The sequence below is a fragment of the Thrips palmi genome, unplaced genomic scaffold, assembly GCF_012932325.1.
Source record: "Thrips palmi isolate BJ-2018 unplaced genomic scaffold, TpBJ-2018v1 HiC_scaffold_2, whole genome shotgun sequence".
NCBI lineage: Eukaryota > Metazoa > Arthropoda > Insecta > Thysanoptera > Thripidae > Thrips > Thrips palmi.
Genome location: NW_023144629.1, coordinates 4,558,259 through 4,573,162, shown reverse-complemented (window position 1 = coordinate 4,573,162; position 14,904 = coordinate 4,558,259). Strand labels below are relative to the sequence as shown.

The window sequence follows — 14,904 nt, the reverse complement described above, 5'->3', positions numbered from 1 at the left end:
GTTCTTTGTTGCCCTAATTTACCCCTATGCCCCTATTCTAGCGGCAGAATGTCTGTCTATGAAGTAACAACTCCCTCATGGTCTGTCCCACCATACCGGTTTCATGAACTGCAGACATTGAACGTCTAGTTTGTTTCTACACTCAGACCTCTAGAACGGCAAACTAGAAGTTCTTAGAAGTACTGCCATCTGGCCTCTGGCTTTCGTGTAGGTTGATCCTTGAGCGATGGAGTTCGAACTACGCGCCAGGTCGTTCGATTTGTCATACCAGATACCACCTGCATGAGAAATTGCTGGTGCGCTAAAAAACGTGCTCGATACTACAAGCCACAACATAACCTCTAGCGTGTTGTCCCGTCTCGTTGTCGTCACTTGACATTCACAAGCAGTATTTCGGACAGTAAAATCTTTGTGACACTGTCATGGCGAAAATCGGCGATGTTGTAAGTTTAGCCTACTTTCTGGTCTTATTGCGAGCTTCTCTCACCCTTGGGAAGTGCTCTGACACCTTATTATGCTGCAGGCCTTGCCTGTTTTGTTTCACATTCTGTTCAGACCCTTATCTCATGTTATTTGATTCCTACTGTTCCATTAGTTCTCATTGTTTTGGTACTAGAAATAGCTGGATAGAAGGATCCCACTCAATAGTTGTCAGGCTGCTTGTGCTGTGGTTTTGCGACTTGTCACTCTTGAGCGCTGCATTGCTTATGTCAATTTTCTTCATCGCCTGTTGTTCCAGGGTGCTGATGGGTTGATGCGAGGAGCCAGTGTTCTGTCAAGGCCGGCTGATGAATTCGGCAATGATGTAAGTTCTCAGTACTGAAGGGACACTCATTTTGGTTCGTTGTTATATTGCTTTATTAATCTTTTGATTTTATATTTTCTTCTATAGGAAACAGTGGAAGCGATGTGGGCAATGAAAGCATTCAAACATGCCGAAGTCTATTTCAATGTGAGAATCCTCTTTAGCACTCTTGTCATGTTTTGACAACGAAGCAAAGTACTTAAAATTGTGCCTTTCTTATTTTCAGCTGTTGTCTTCAGTCGACCCGAAATTGTTGAAGCTTACCCCCCAGGATGACAAAATTTACAAAGAATTTAGGAACAAATTTCCTGATTTGAAAGTAGATGTCATTATTGAGGATGAAATTAAAAGTGCAGCAGGCAAAGAGGTAATGCATCAATACTGTTCATGGATGTTTTGTAATGTCATGTAGTATCAATCTAAATCAATAATTTTTTTCAGTTGTGGCGTCCATTTTGTGAGCAATTCAAGGATGAGGTTGAAGACTATAGTTTTGGCACTCTCCTGCGACTGAATTGCAAAGATGAATTTTCTCAAGAAAACACTACACTCGTTCCCAGAATCCAATTCTATGCCATTGAAATTGCAAGAAACCGTGAGGGCTTAAATGATATACTTCGAGAGAAGTCGAGGAAAAAGGATTAGATTAGACCTGAAACAATAGTCACACTCCTTTCCAAATCAGAAATATTTATTAATCATAAATTCAACCTTATTTCCTGTTTTTAAATGAAAAGACCTATTATTTTTGTATATTATGGTATTTACTGGGTTCATTAAAGACATAAAATCATCAAGGTGTGTATCTTTTGGCTCCTTAAATGAAAAGTCCTTTCAGATAGACCACCACGCCGGGCAGTCATTCAAAAGTACCCGCGCCCTGCCTGCCCCCACCTCCCCTCCGCCCCCCACTTCCCCTCTTTGCTGCAAGTCAACTTCTCATACCTGACCTGTCACCGCGTAGCCTCGCTGTCTGCTCACCGTTACGCGAATGCGGACTGCGGCGTTTTCGTTCACAACCCTTTCGTTGAATCGTCTGCTAGCGTTTGCTCCGCTGGCTGCTGGCCGTCCCGTCCGCAGCGTTAGAAACACGATCTCGGTGTCGGCTGGGGCGTGGGTGCTATTTTTGTCATGTGAATCTGTGGAGTATTTTTAGACGGGGACGGTCTAATTTTAAAACAAATTTGGAACTGGTAGTCGGAACGATGGAGTAATATGGCCGACTTGGCGGATAAAATCGACGACTTGATATGTAGTTTTGAAGGTGGTGGTGATACAACAATGGATACAGTGGCTATGCTGATGTTTGGGTGGATGGTGTTCGGTCTGTTTGTGCTGGGGATCGGAAAATTCATTTACGCCAAGTATATTCGCGGCGGCAATTGGAAAGGAAGCAACGCCGTGCCGCCCGTAACCACAACCGCCAGTGTCATTGATGACCATTCGGTTAAAAGCACAACTGTCAAGGAGCTGAGAAGTGCTGTCTCTTCTGGTGGGGCTTATGTTCCTCCAACTCCCCCTGTACGCAAAAGAATTGGTTCGACGAAACGGGGATCGTCTGTTGGACCCGTCAAGAATGCTTCCAAGGTATCCCCTGTAACATTGCCTCCCCCAGCCACTGGTCCAGACCCAGAAGCTGTGCATTGGGTCAATCAGGTCTTTGCGTGGTTGCACTTGGACCCTGTAACGCTCAATGAGCTTCTTGGGGTGTGGGTGCAGTCCCTCAATGAATCGACAAGGAAATCTGTTGCTGAGGTGAGTGCAGATGTTGTGATCTTGTCAAGGCCTAGGTAGATTGGCGCAACATTCGCTTCGTTTTTATTTTGTTTCCTAATGTTTTAAGCGGCATTAAGTTAGAAATTTTTTTTATGGGTGGGTGGTTTCTTGTTCTTACATATGCAAAGTCTATTTCTGATCGTAATAACATGTTGTTTTTGTTGATCTACAGGCTGGAGTTGGAGTAGAGTTTGTTCGGATTCTGCCAGAGACACATGCTCCAACTCTCACCAACATCTTCGCTGAATGTGATTCTAGAGATGATATCGTAAGTAAATCTCAAGAAAATGTGTTCAAAGGAACCCCTAATTTTCCACATCTTATGACCGTAGTCTGTGTTTGCTAGAAAAACAACAAAAATAAAATATGAAAACAGAGCTGAAAACAAAAGTTTTTGACAGCATCAGATAAAAAAAAGGCAAGGAATGAAAAGAAAAGGTTTTTGTGGGGCTATTTTTAATTTGGAAGGTACTCCAACTTCTTCTAGACATCACTTGAAAGTTCAAAAGTGAAGGCTGTTCTCTGGTTCCTGGGAAAATTTCCCACACTAACAATGAGTGGACTTTGGTCCCCACTTTAAACTCATTAGAGGACCCACTCTGTTTGAGATTCTCTCTGTCTGTAGTTTGTCCAACAGATACTGATGACATTTTTAGACACATTTATCCTTAGTTAATTGAGATATTAAATGTGCAAGGTCAGAGGTGGTCTTTGTAAGGAAAGCCCGCAGGTCTGCAGGTCATGGGGCTATCATAGTACAGTCATTTTCTACTGATGCTCTTAACTTCAAGGTCGTCAATTATCTTGGTGAACTTTGAAAGACATGCTCTAAGTTGCTTAAAACTTTACAATTATGAATATTGGATTTCTTGATGTTTTATTTAATAACTCCTTTTTTCCTTCTTTTTTTTTTCCCCCTTAGACCATCACCTGCGATTGTGATGCCACTCCTGCATTACAACTTAAAGCTTTTCGTCAGAAGGGAGAGAAGGTGGAAGTATCCCATTATCGAGTGAATGTGAACAGATTCCGAGCACGATTGAACATTGTTTGTGTCACAGAAAAGCTTCTTGCTGATGTCAAATGCGATGGATGGCCAGAAGTAAGAAATTGATTAGGCTTTCACCTTGTACTCCTCAAATATATTGTCTGTTAAACCGTCTTTTTTTCCTCTGCTTTTAGATCAAAGTGTCCCTTGCCCCTGTTGGCAGCATAAAAAATAATTTGGATGAACAGCAGCTTCAAGACGTAATAATTGACATCATTGCCACAGCTTTGAGAATGTCAAATGTCCATCTGAACCTGGGCATGTATCCAGACTTCCCAAGGTTTGGTCGCCATCAGGTGCATCAGCCCGGCCTTTCTCTTCCTGTGCACTATGATAGCATGGTAAGAGTTGGCTTGTCTGTCCCATTTTTTAATCGCTGACTCTTTTCCTACTCTTAAAATATATTCTGTCCTTGTTTAGTTGACAGCACCTTACTCTGGCCCTGTTGCTGGTGGTAGAGCACCCGGGGGTCGCAGACTACTTGTTAAAGTCATCAAAGCTGTAGGCCTCGGTGCCAGGCAAGGTATAAAAGAAAATGGTGGCCTCTAATTGATTCTTAAACAAAATTTGAGTTGCTCATTGAACATTGTTTTGAAGCAGGTTGCCAGGAGCCGTATTGCGTGGTTGAAATGGACGAACCAGCTCAAAAGTACCAAACATCAGTGAAGAAAGATACTGACAGCCCTGTGTGGGATGAACACTTTCTCTTGTAAGACCAATGCACCATCTCAAACAACAATGATATTTTTTTGTTGTGAAATTGTCTACAATATCATTTTTTCCCTCCTAGTGACGTCTCTCCCAACACTGCAGAGCTGCTCTTTGAAGTCTATGACAGAGGAGGGCTCCCTCAGAACTCAGCGTCACGCACAGGCACTTTCATGGGGCTGGGCATCGTTGGCGTGGAGGAGCTCCTCATCAATCCCAGTCAGCGACAAGTGATATCATTACAATCACGGCCTTATGAAGGCGACCCCGTTTCAGGAACACTTACTGCTGAGGTAAGCCAGTCATCCCTTGTTCCATTTTGTTCAAATTTCTGAATCTTGTATGATTACCCCATTCAAATCAATCATTATCCCCCCATCTGTTCTCCAGTTCCTGTTCATTGAGGGAGCTGACATTCCTGCATTTGGAGGAACTCCATACAAACTCAAAGAAACTCTCAAGACCACTTCACCATCTGGAGCTGTTATCACAACCACCAAAACTGTGTTTGCTAATGCTGGAGGTGAGATTTATTTACAAGTTTCTGAAACATGTAATTAAGTAACCCTAAATGCTTTCTTTCAAACGTTTAAATTTAATGTAGATGCCTTTGTTCCAGAGCATCAACTGTCCAATGGTGGTGAACGTGTAACTGAATCAGCGTTGAAAGAGTTGGAGCTCAGGAACCGAGGACAACCTACGCAGACAGACAAAAGCACCCTGATTATCCATAGTGTTCAACGGGTAATGATACATGGAAAGTGTGCCAATGTTGGGTTTTTACTACTCTTCAATGATTTCTAATTTCTCTACCTTGTTTGTTTCTTTTCTCTTTGTAGCAAGGACCTCGTCAGCTTGTTAAGGTAGTGTAAAAATTAATTTTTATTCATAGGCAATTTTTGAGTATTTTTCAATGCATGTAGTGAATTAATGTGTGACTAACTTTAGAGGAAAGATCCTAAAATGAAATGAGAGACTCCTCTTGGGTCTACAGATCCTTCTCAATTAGAGACTTGTTATGAACGACGGTGCCTGTTACCGTGTTGTCACCAATTAGAGTCACACCACTCATTGGTGCGTGGTTCTGGCGCCGCCTGTGTGAAAACAGGCTGCAAAAAATAGTTTCAAACTTAAAACTAAAGGACATTATAGCCACAGATATAACTAATTTAGAAATTTCCTGCTGTAATAACATTCTTGGCTTTGTAGGTCTCAAAATTGTTACCTGTTGTTGGATTGACTTTTATATTGCTAGACTTTAAAATTAATCTTGTAATGCCTTTTCCATTGAGTCCTTCTCCCCAATTCTGGAATTTTGGAAGTAGGCTTTTTATTACCTTGGCTTTGTATTTCACTTAAATCCAAGGTCAAAGCAGTAATCTTTGTGCTCATTTTATGAGACAGGTTGAGTGTCTTGGTTTGCAGTTTGATGAAACAGCTATGTTGTGCCAGTGAGATTTCATTAACTTGCTACTTTCTTATGAGTGTGTCCTTGGCTTTTGACAAACAGGTAGAGCAAGGCAAAAATGGACGCTGGCATGAAGTGGATCAGGTACAGTGTATATTAATATTTGTTCATTCAATAAATCAGTGGGGCTTCCTCTTTTTTTTTTTAAATTTGTTGTCTCTTTTATTTATGCTTTGACTGAAGGGTTGAGTATAGTGAAAGGTTGCATGTAGATTCCACACTGACTTACACTCATCACTCTGCTTCTTCTTTCTGCCTAAGTCCTGTCTTTCTTTTTAATTTAAAAATATGTTATTTTGTTGAAATTTGTCAATTGGCTATTTTTCTCTCTGCAGAAACCATCTTTACCTTTGTTGAGAGGGCATACTGCATGATGCTTTCTTCTTTTTCTCGCCTTTATGCCAAAATAATTAAGCAAGTTACATTCTTCTGGTTCTCTTCTCACCTGTACCTCTTTTTTCGTTTTACAGTCTGGGTTCGGGCTGCAGTCTCCACAGCAAGTTGCTTTGCAGCAGCAACAGCAGCAGCAGCAGCTTCAACTGCAGCAGCAGCAACAGCAGCAACTCAACTCTACTCAACGTGTTGGGCCTGATGGTGACCACTTGACAGCAGAAGGTAGGCCACCTTACAAAGCAGAGTTTCGGCTTTGCTCACAAAGCACGCCAGCCAGAGAAAAAAGAACTTCCTCATTCACCTGTCGCGTTCATGTTCATCATCGTAGTTCTCTTGTCCATCCATATATATGAGTACCCACTGCTATAATAGACCCAACTGTCGACTATGTTTACACCTCACCTTTACTGCTATGCTTGTCAGAACGTGGTCGCAGTCGTAGAAAAAAGAGAGATTTTTTTGGCACCATCAAGAGGCGGTTAAATCGCTCTAAAGTTCGATCAAAATCAGTTGACCCTGGGGATCATGAAAACCGTGATCAATCTCCTAGTGCTCTAAGTCGATCAATATCAGCTGATCGTGCACATGATGGGTCTCAACATTCATCAGGTATGTTGTAGTGGTTGTGTGTGCTAGTGCCTTTTGCTTTTCATTCTGATGTAACTTATCTTTTTATTTTAAATGGCCAATGCTAGATAAAGCCAAAATGTGAAGCTTTTCACTGTCCTTTAGGATGTATAGCCCACTTTTCACTGTTACATTTCCCATGGGCTTTTTTTCTAGAGGTAGTTGCATCATGTCTTGGCTTCAACTATTGTAGTAAATCCTTATGATTGGGTTTGTTTAAACTTAAGTTTAAAAAGTGTGCTGCTGTATTTTTCTCAACAAACTTCTGCTGTGACTTTTAGGTTACTTGACTGTCCCTGGCCTCCGAGCTGATTCGACCCGTTCAAGTTTGAGTGAAGCTTCTGGTATAAGTGGTGCATCTACTCGTACATACATCAATGAAGCATCAAATCTTGTTTTGGAGACTCTTGAAAATGGCATCCACAAGTAAGAGTCACACTTTATGGAAACTTTTGATGTACACTGCTATGGTTCATTACCTATTTTCCTATCACTTTTAGGTACTACTTGGTTCCACTGTCATTAGCTCAGAAAACCAAGTGGAAGAAGAAGGGGACAAAGCTTCACATTTTCAATGACCACACCTTTATTGCCAAACATCTCACTGGGTAAGAATCCTGCTGGAAAAACTTAATTTTTCACATGGGCATTTTTTTAAAGTCCAACATTGTTCAACAGTAATTATTTCATGGTTTCTATGCTTGGTTACAGAGGAACTGTTTGTCAGATATGTGCCAAGACTGTGGCCCGCCGCATTGGTAAACAAGGTTACGAATGCAGAGACTGTCTGCTCAAGTGCCACAAGCAATGCCATGTCAAAGTAGATACGACATGCCCCAACTCAAACATCCAAAACATTGAACTGTAAGTAAATCGTCAAACCCTAATTACCTTCTTTTATCCTAGCATAAGGGCTGTCATCTTACGCGGATTTCTTTCTTTGTCTTGCTGTTATCTTTCTAATTTTTCTTCCACGCTGCCTGGACTTTTTGAAATGCAGTCAGAGGTATCCAATCCTAAGGTGTCTAGTGTTTGCAGACAAGCAAGCTGCAATTTTATTCTCTCTTATTATATACAACATGGACATTTCATGATTCATTATATTTTTTTTTTCTTTGCAGTTACATGCAAAGCTTTCATATTGAATATCATGAAATGTCCAGCACTGTTAATCAATTTTCCATTACCTTAGTGTACTTTTGTTATTATGACATTGATTGAATGAATTGGTCGTAATGGATGGTTTTTATTTCCTCCATGCTGGTCGCTCCTCCCTGTTCTGAGTGAATAACCGTTGGTAAGCAGTACAAAATTCGTGTAGATTAACATGCATTGTGTGAAGCTGATTGTGATTTGTGAACAGTAGAGTAAGAACCAGCTCAAATCTGTCTGAAGTTTGCTGTGCTTGCTTTAGAATCCAACTTTTTAACATCCAGGTGCACACCTTTTCATAAATACTCATTAATGTCTTGTTAGTTTAACATAGGAAGTAGGTTTCTGTTTTTATCTGTTCTCACCCCGATTACTCTTCTTTCATCCCCTCTCTTTCTGTCTTTCTCCCTTTCCCCCTCTTCTTCCGTTTTTCTTGAAAATTTAAAACCTAACTCTATTTTGACTTACTCATCCTCATCAAACTACACCATAAGACTACTGCATATGTGTACCATACCCTGTCATTTTTAATTTATATTTTGTGTTCTACTGTGGCTTTGCTTTCAGTTGTTACTGTGGTGTCTTGTCTTGCCCCAGTAGTCTGATAATTGGTTTCCCTTGTCTGATTTCAGCTGCCACATGTCGGTGCAGAGTCCTCAACTGATTCGTCAAGTTCTAACAAGACAAAGCAGCAGGAAGCTAAAGAAGAATAATTAAGTCATCATCATCCTCATCGAAATAACATTTCTCAGTTTATGCGCATTGTAATTTGTTTCTCTGTGATTTTATTGCTGATTTCTTCACAAACTTTTCCTAATTATTTGAACTGATTTTCTTTATTTCTGCTGCTCATTTTTGACATTCATTCATTTTATTATTAGTCGATGAAGACACTTAGGAAACTTCAAAAGTGAAGGGTTTTTTTTTCGGCTGAAGGAATACTGGATACAATGTTCACTCTATTGAGTTGATTTAAAAAGAAGCAGGATAGGAGTCTCTTATAATTTGTAAGTGAAAAGGACTATAGTGTCCATTAGTCTCATTTTTCTTTTTATCATTCTAGAAACGCATGTTTCTTTTTAAATGATCTGATACTGGGAGGTTTCAACTATCTCTCATTTAGTTTGCAGCTCTTTGCTGTCTAAAATACCTACCATAATGACATTTCCACATGACATGACCTTGTTTTTTTCTTTACAAAGCACAAGAAAAAGGTGCCATTTTAAAAAGATTAAGATGCTCTTAGCTTTGATTAGTTGCTCTGCTCACTGTTTTGTACTTAGACCTTTCTCCTAACATTGAAGATTTGTATAATTCTTAAGCCTTGACATTGTGATTTATCTGAGACTGAAATGCCAGATAAACTGTTTAATTCCAAAAAAAACATACGAACTTATGGCAAACTGATAAAGGAAGCATTTTTCCTCTTAGAACGCCTTGCTTCAGGGCCTTTGTTAAGCCAAATTTTAATCTTAATAATGTTGTATAACTTTGTTTGTGAGTAAACTGACACCTAGGAACATCTTTTAAAGCATAGCAAAATGTTTTCAGACATCTGGCTTTTTCAGTTTGGCCAGATTGGTACCCCCATAATCTAGAGCAGTCTGATTTTCATGTACTTAATCTCTAATGTGCTCTGTACTGTAATAAGGCAACTTAATGAATAGCAATGTTTCAATTGTCTTAAGTTAGGATTTGTTGCTTCATCCTAACTCATACTTACAACGATACTTATTCATTGTTTCCCAGTTTCTTATTTTGTTTTGAAAGAAATGGTCCACACCATGACGAGCAACGAAATATGACGTTGGAAGTACTGGGACTTTATCGCAGTGCAACTATGAACATTACGGTAGTGCGTAATAGCCCTGTCTGTTCTTCAAATGATAACTTAATAGTACATGGTACAATATATGATATTAATGTTTCTGTTATTTTTTGTTAACTTCATGTTTTGTTGTGCATCAGTTATGATCTTATTTATTTGTTAACTGCCTCAATGTTTTGAAAGATATGTGCCTTTTTCTCATTTCATTTTATTTTTTTCAATTTTACTATTGTAGTACTTGCTAGCTGATAATATTAGCTACCATGACATGAATATTCATAATTCTTCAAAATCTTTGAATGCAAAGGTGTTGCATTTTATCTTGCTGTCTTTCAAGGCATCAGTTACCTCATTCTTTTATTTTATTAAGGGTAATAATGATTTTATCCTATTGCTTGTTCTGTGAAGTCTCTGCATCCTTTCTCCACACATGACATAGAAAGAAGGATGGAAGAGACGGAATCATCGCAACGTCAATGGTTCAATAAAATTATGGTGTTTGTTTGGGTTTAGTTCCCTCTTTTAAAATGTTAAATTTGTATTAGCAATAGACAATCTTCAATGTGAAAAATGTATTTAAAAAAAGAGTGTTTCAACTGTTGGTTATTGTTAACATTTCTCTTTACTTTAAAATTGGTAATGTTTAAGTGCGGTGTGGTGTTTTTTTTTTCCAGTTTATCAATTGTTATGTGATGTTCCATGTGTTAATAACGTTCGAGTGAAAGAAATTCAAATGCACTTGTTCATAATTAAGTAACAAGGTTGATATTGTAGAAGAAACGTCAGTTTCATGTATCCCTTCATGTGATAAACATAAGTACCTCTGAAGAATACCACATCAGCATCGAATTCTCTTGTGATGCTCTTAGTTTCAATGAACTTATGTATCATGTACCACTCGATTTTCTTGCTCTTGATTTTGCACTATTACCTACAGGAGGGTCTTTACCTAATGTTTTGTACATTCTCTTCTGTTTTGTTGATTACTGTTCTTGTGTTGGGCCAAATAGTTAGTTAATGAAATGCATTAGTTGTTACATTCGTTTAATTTGATGTTTGTTTATTAAAATGTTATTGAAATATGTTTTAAGGGAATGCATGAAGGGAAAAGAATATACTATGGGATTTGGTGAATTAATGACTCCAGATTGTGTAAGAATGATGATTTGGCCCCATCACATTGCTGCTTATGGCCCCATGGCTCTGCCATATGCATTTTTCATGTAATTTGCTGTTGTATCGATGTTGCCAATGGCCTGATATCGGTGAACGAGTTTCAGTCACAAATATATTATTGATGTGTGCTACTCCATGTATTGTGTTTTCTATTGCTGGCATTGCTTGTTCCCCTCAACTTCTAACATCTAGGTGAGATATTTAATTTATTGTTGGAAGTAGATCTGTGCGATAAACAGAACAATTGATGGAAATATAATCCATGTGCATATGTAAATTTGGGCTTTCCCTCTCACTTACTTGGGACCTGTGTCTCTTTCATTGTTCATTTGCTTTTGTGGTGCTTTATGTTCCAACTAAATACTAGTCAGAACTATGTGGTGTATGTAAATATAAGGGTGGTAATGGTTTGTGTCAACACCAGCTTTTCTTTCCGTTATGAAATATATTCATAAACCATTTATCTCTTCTCTTGTTCTTTTCCCCTTTTTAAATCTTCCTTTCACCTAAATACAGATGTTAGCGCAAGTAATCCTGCAAAAACTCATGCTTTTATTCGAGCAAATACTGAAAATGTACAAAGTTGACTTGGGTCACATTTCTCTCTAGTCGACACTAGTCTAAATCTATAACTACAATATCACAAAGTAAAGCAAAACTAGACAGCTAGAATAATCTTTGAAACCAACGCACGGTCCGTAGTGCCGCTAGTTCTGTTGACCACCCAAAGCGGCCCGTGCAAATGAAAAACAAAAAAAAAAAAAAAAGGTTTCAAAAGTCGAGCTGCGTGAAAATATCCTCGGGGTCAGGCGTCCCGCGCCAAAAGTCGTCCCTAAAGCTGCTGAAGCCCACCGGGCGCTCGCCGCTCGCCAGCAGCCTGAACTTCTCCAACTCGGAGCTCAGCTCCGCGTCCTCCTGCAGTTCCGCCTCCAGTCTCGCATCGCGAATCTCCTTGAGGATGGTCACCTGCGAATGGGGGCACGGGGAATGGCATGACAGTGTGGTGGCGGCGTGGCGGCGCACTGGTCCAGCCGGGCCAGCCGGGCGACTGAAGCTTACCTCCTCGTCCACGTGGTCCGCCCCCAGGGCGCTGAGCCGCACCCTGGGCCCCACGTCGGGCACCATCGGCACCATCCCCGACGCTGGCCTTTTCCTCCTGTCCGCATGCCCGCAGAGGGTGCGCGTCCTGGCCGCGGGCCTGGGGGCCGCGGGGGCGGGGGCGGTGTCGGCGGACGAGCAGCTGTACGACGCCCACGTGTCCGAGTCCGCGCACGACGCGAACAGCTGGTTGACGGCCTCCTGCGCCTCGGACAGCCTCGGGGAGGGCGGCCCGAGGGGCGGCCGCGGCGGCACACTGGTCCTGACCGGCGCGCGGCCGCCGCCGTGGCCTGGGTGACCTGGGTCCCTGGGGGGCAGCTGGTGGAACGGCAGCGGCGGCCGGGGGTGTGGGCTGGAGGGGCTGGAGGGGCTGGGGTTGCGGGCGGTCGGCAACGCGGCCGACCCCGTCCACGACGCGCTTAGCTCGGCCGAGGGGAAGCCCTTGATGCCGTCCAGCTGGGGGTTGATCATGACACTGGAAGCCTGCAGGCCGAACCTGCCCAGCACCTGCGCCGAAAAATCGAAAAACACAGTAACAAAGCGGCCTTTCCTGGCGCCTGGCGGACGGTGGAGTGGCGGTCACCGCGCGCTTGCCTGCGAGAGGTAGAACTGCTTCTCGCTGTCGGCCAGGGTGTCCCAGGCGGCGGACACAGTGGCCTTTAACTTGGTCTTGGAGGTGTCGGGGTAGAGCCAGTGGTACAGGGTGCGCGTCCGCTTGCTGAACAGCGACTTGGCCGCCTTCACCACCTCGTCCTGCCTCTCGTCGGCGAGGGGCAGTTTCGGGTTCTGGGTCGGGCTGCAGCGCGGCTCGCGCGACCTGGCCATCGCCGTCGCCACGGCGGCGGCGGCAACGCAGCCTTGCGCCTGCATGGACCGGAGGAAAGCACGACAATGGTAAAACACGTCGAGACGATGACGCGGACACGCGCCACCCTGCCTCGCGGCAGCCACCACACTGCCAACGCACCGGCGGCGGGGTGGGGTGGGTCTGGGCCTCGATGGAGGCGAGCGCGTCCTCGATGCTGTCGAAGGTGATGCGCTCCGAGGCGCTGGCCTCGTCCTGGCGACATGTCCGCACCTCCACCTCGACCACCTCGTCGTCCAGGTCCACGGTCTCCACGGCCTGCAGGTTGGGGCACAGGGCCGCCACGTTGCTGCCGCCGCTGCCGCCGCGCTGCTGGGGCTGCGCGTCAAAGCCTACAATCATTCCGGGGTGTTGAGGCACTGCTTGAGACTCCGCTTCCAGCCCTCCAGCCACGCCACCTGATGCATGTCCTGCTGCAGGTCCTGCGGCGCGCACGACCGCCGGATCTCGCTGGGGCTCTTGAACTGCACCCGGATCCCGGGCTCGGGCTGGCCCATCGCGCGGTGGCGCGGGCGCGAAGGCCGATGCCGCGGCAGAGGCGCGGACAGGTACTGCGACGACGAGGACGGGGCCGAGGCCGGCGAGGCGACCGCCATGGAGCGCAGGTCGATCTCCGGTCCGTACGGCAGGGTCCAGTTGTACAGCGGGTACTCGGGCGGCAGCGCGGCGTACGAGTCCTCCGGGAGCAGCGAGTCCTTGGCGGGGAAGACCAGTTAGGGAGCGGCCGCTTTACTTTTTAGATGGCATTTGCGATCTTTTCAGCCTGTTGACACTTCCGCCGCGAAATGCGCTGTGGCTGTCGTGAGCAAAGTGACGCCCTCGGGAGGCCGGCCTAACCTGGATGGTGTACTGCTGGTACGTGGGGAACGCGGACAGCGCGGGCAGCACCATGTCCGGCGTCACCTCGGACGAGAAGGCGTCCCCCAGGGACGGCGTCGGTGCGCTGCTGTCGGGGTACAGGTCCTCGCACACGTTGACGAGGGCGGGGGTCAAGGGCCAGGCGCAGCCGGGGCCGTGCTGGCCGTGGTGGTGGCGCGGCGCGGACAGGTCCCAGGGCCCCGGGGGCCACGCGGCGTACGTGGTGCCGGTGGCAGCGGCAGAGGGGCGCGGCGTCCTGGCCATGCTGTGGGGGCCGTGGGGGCCGTCGCTGTCCATCAGGATAAACTCGTCATCGCGGAGCTGGGGCTGGGCGCGCGGAGTGGCGGACGGGGCTCGTCCTCTTCCGGGTCGCCGCCCTCTACAAAAGCCGCGGTGGGCGGCACTGCTCCTGACAGTGGGGCCACCCGGCGAAGAGTGCTAAGCTGTCCGCGCCTGCGGTCCCGTCCGCTGGGTCCGCCGCGGAGCCACGCGGAGCCGAGGCCGCCGACGGAGGGGATGCGCGTAACAATGAACCAGTGCACCTGCAGAGGCGCGCGCCGCCACACCGCCACGCTGCCGCCTCTGCCTCGCCCCTCGCCCCTCGCCCAGACGAGCCTATGAGGCAGGCCTAGGATTTTAAAATTTCCTTCGAGATTCTCGATCCGCTTGATACAATTTCACACAGCAGAGCACCCCCCGCAGGTGTCCGAAGACAGTCAAAACTTTTGCACGAGTGCTAGCAGACTAGCACACGCCGGTAAGGGGGCGGGCCAGGAGGTGATGCGGAGCGCGGAGCCCGGTCGGACACTAACCTAGACAAATAGACGGAGAGGCAGTTCGGACGAGGCGGCCCTCAGCCCGACGAGGAGGTGGCCGCCTCGCTGGCGCAGGACGCGGGCCTCGCAGGAAGGCATTAGTGCCCGAGCAGCTCGCGGAGCTCGCAGAACCGGACCAGAGTGGACGTACCCCGCGCCGCGGGCCCCCTCGGTAGCGCGGAGTAGCGACAGCACGCGGCGCCATGGGCATGGCACTGCCCGCGAGTCTGCAATTCTATAGCATTTATTTTCTCCAAATTCGTGCGAAAACATGACTTGTCATTTTT

At 45.3% G+C, this 14,904-nt stretch overlaps 3 protein-coding genes across 11 annotated transcripts; 2 read left to right on the top strand and 1 right to left on the bottom strand.

The window, feature by feature from the left end:
- The first annotated feature begins 282 nt into the window (after positions 1–282).
- LOC117646959 (protein PBDC1) lies at positions 283–1,602 on the top strand. The gene is made up of 5 exons (XM_034388367.1): positions 283–443; positions 740–805; positions 893–952; positions 1,032–1,172; positions 1,247–1,602. The coding sequence occupies exons 1-5, from the start codon at positions 423–425 to the stop codon at positions 1,448–1,450; spliced, it is 492 nt and encodes a 163-aa protein (XP_034244258.1). The 5' UTR covers positions 283–422; the 3' UTR covers positions 1,451–1,602.
- Positions 1,603–1,832: 230 nt separating this feature from the next.
- LOC117646972 lies at positions 1,833–11,442 on the top strand. 9 transcript variants are annotated; one of them, XM_034388393.1, is made up of 19 exons: positions 1,833–2,560; positions 2,754–2,849; positions 3,504–3,683; positions 3,764–3,970; positions 4,050–4,152; positions 4,227–4,338; positions 4,420–4,630; positions 4,728–4,860; positions 4,942–5,081; positions 5,177–5,200; positions 5,848–5,889; positions 6,276–6,420; positions 6,622–6,807; positions 7,107–7,251; positions 7,326–7,433; positions 7,537–7,689; positions 7,826–7,831; positions 8,089–8,122; positions 8,610–11,442. In XM_034388393.1, the coding sequence occupies exons 1-18, from the start codon at positions 2,021–2,023 to the stop codon at positions 8,114–8,116; spliced, it is 2,559 nt and encodes an 852-aa protein (XP_034244284.1). In that variant the 5' UTR covers positions 1,833–2,020; the 3' UTR covers positions 8,117–8,122; positions 8,610–11,442. The 9 variants fall into 9 exon arrangements, with proteins under 9 accessions (XP_034244284.1, XP_034244282.1, XP_034244286.1 ...); XM_034388391.1 differs by having other exon boundaries at positions 7,826–7,846; XM_034388395.1 differs by lacking the exon at positions 7,826–7,831 and having other exon boundaries at positions 4,230–4,338.
- A 132-nt stretch (positions 11,443–11,574) lies between these two features.
- Positions 11,575–13,835, bottom strand: LOC117647399. Its single transcript, XM_034389127.1, has 7 exons — positions 13,782–13,835; positions 13,327–13,639; positions 13,047–13,276; positions 12,668–12,943; positions 12,431–12,586; positions 12,041–12,301; positions 11,575–11,947 (listed from the first exon to the last, which is right to left on the bottom strand). Exons 1-7 carry the CDS (start codon positions 13,833–13,835, stop codon positions 11,753–11,755), a joined length of 1,485 nt encoding a protein of 494 aa, XP_034245018.1. The 3' UTR covers positions 11,575–11,752.
- Positions 13,836–14,904: the final 1,069 nt, after the last annotated feature.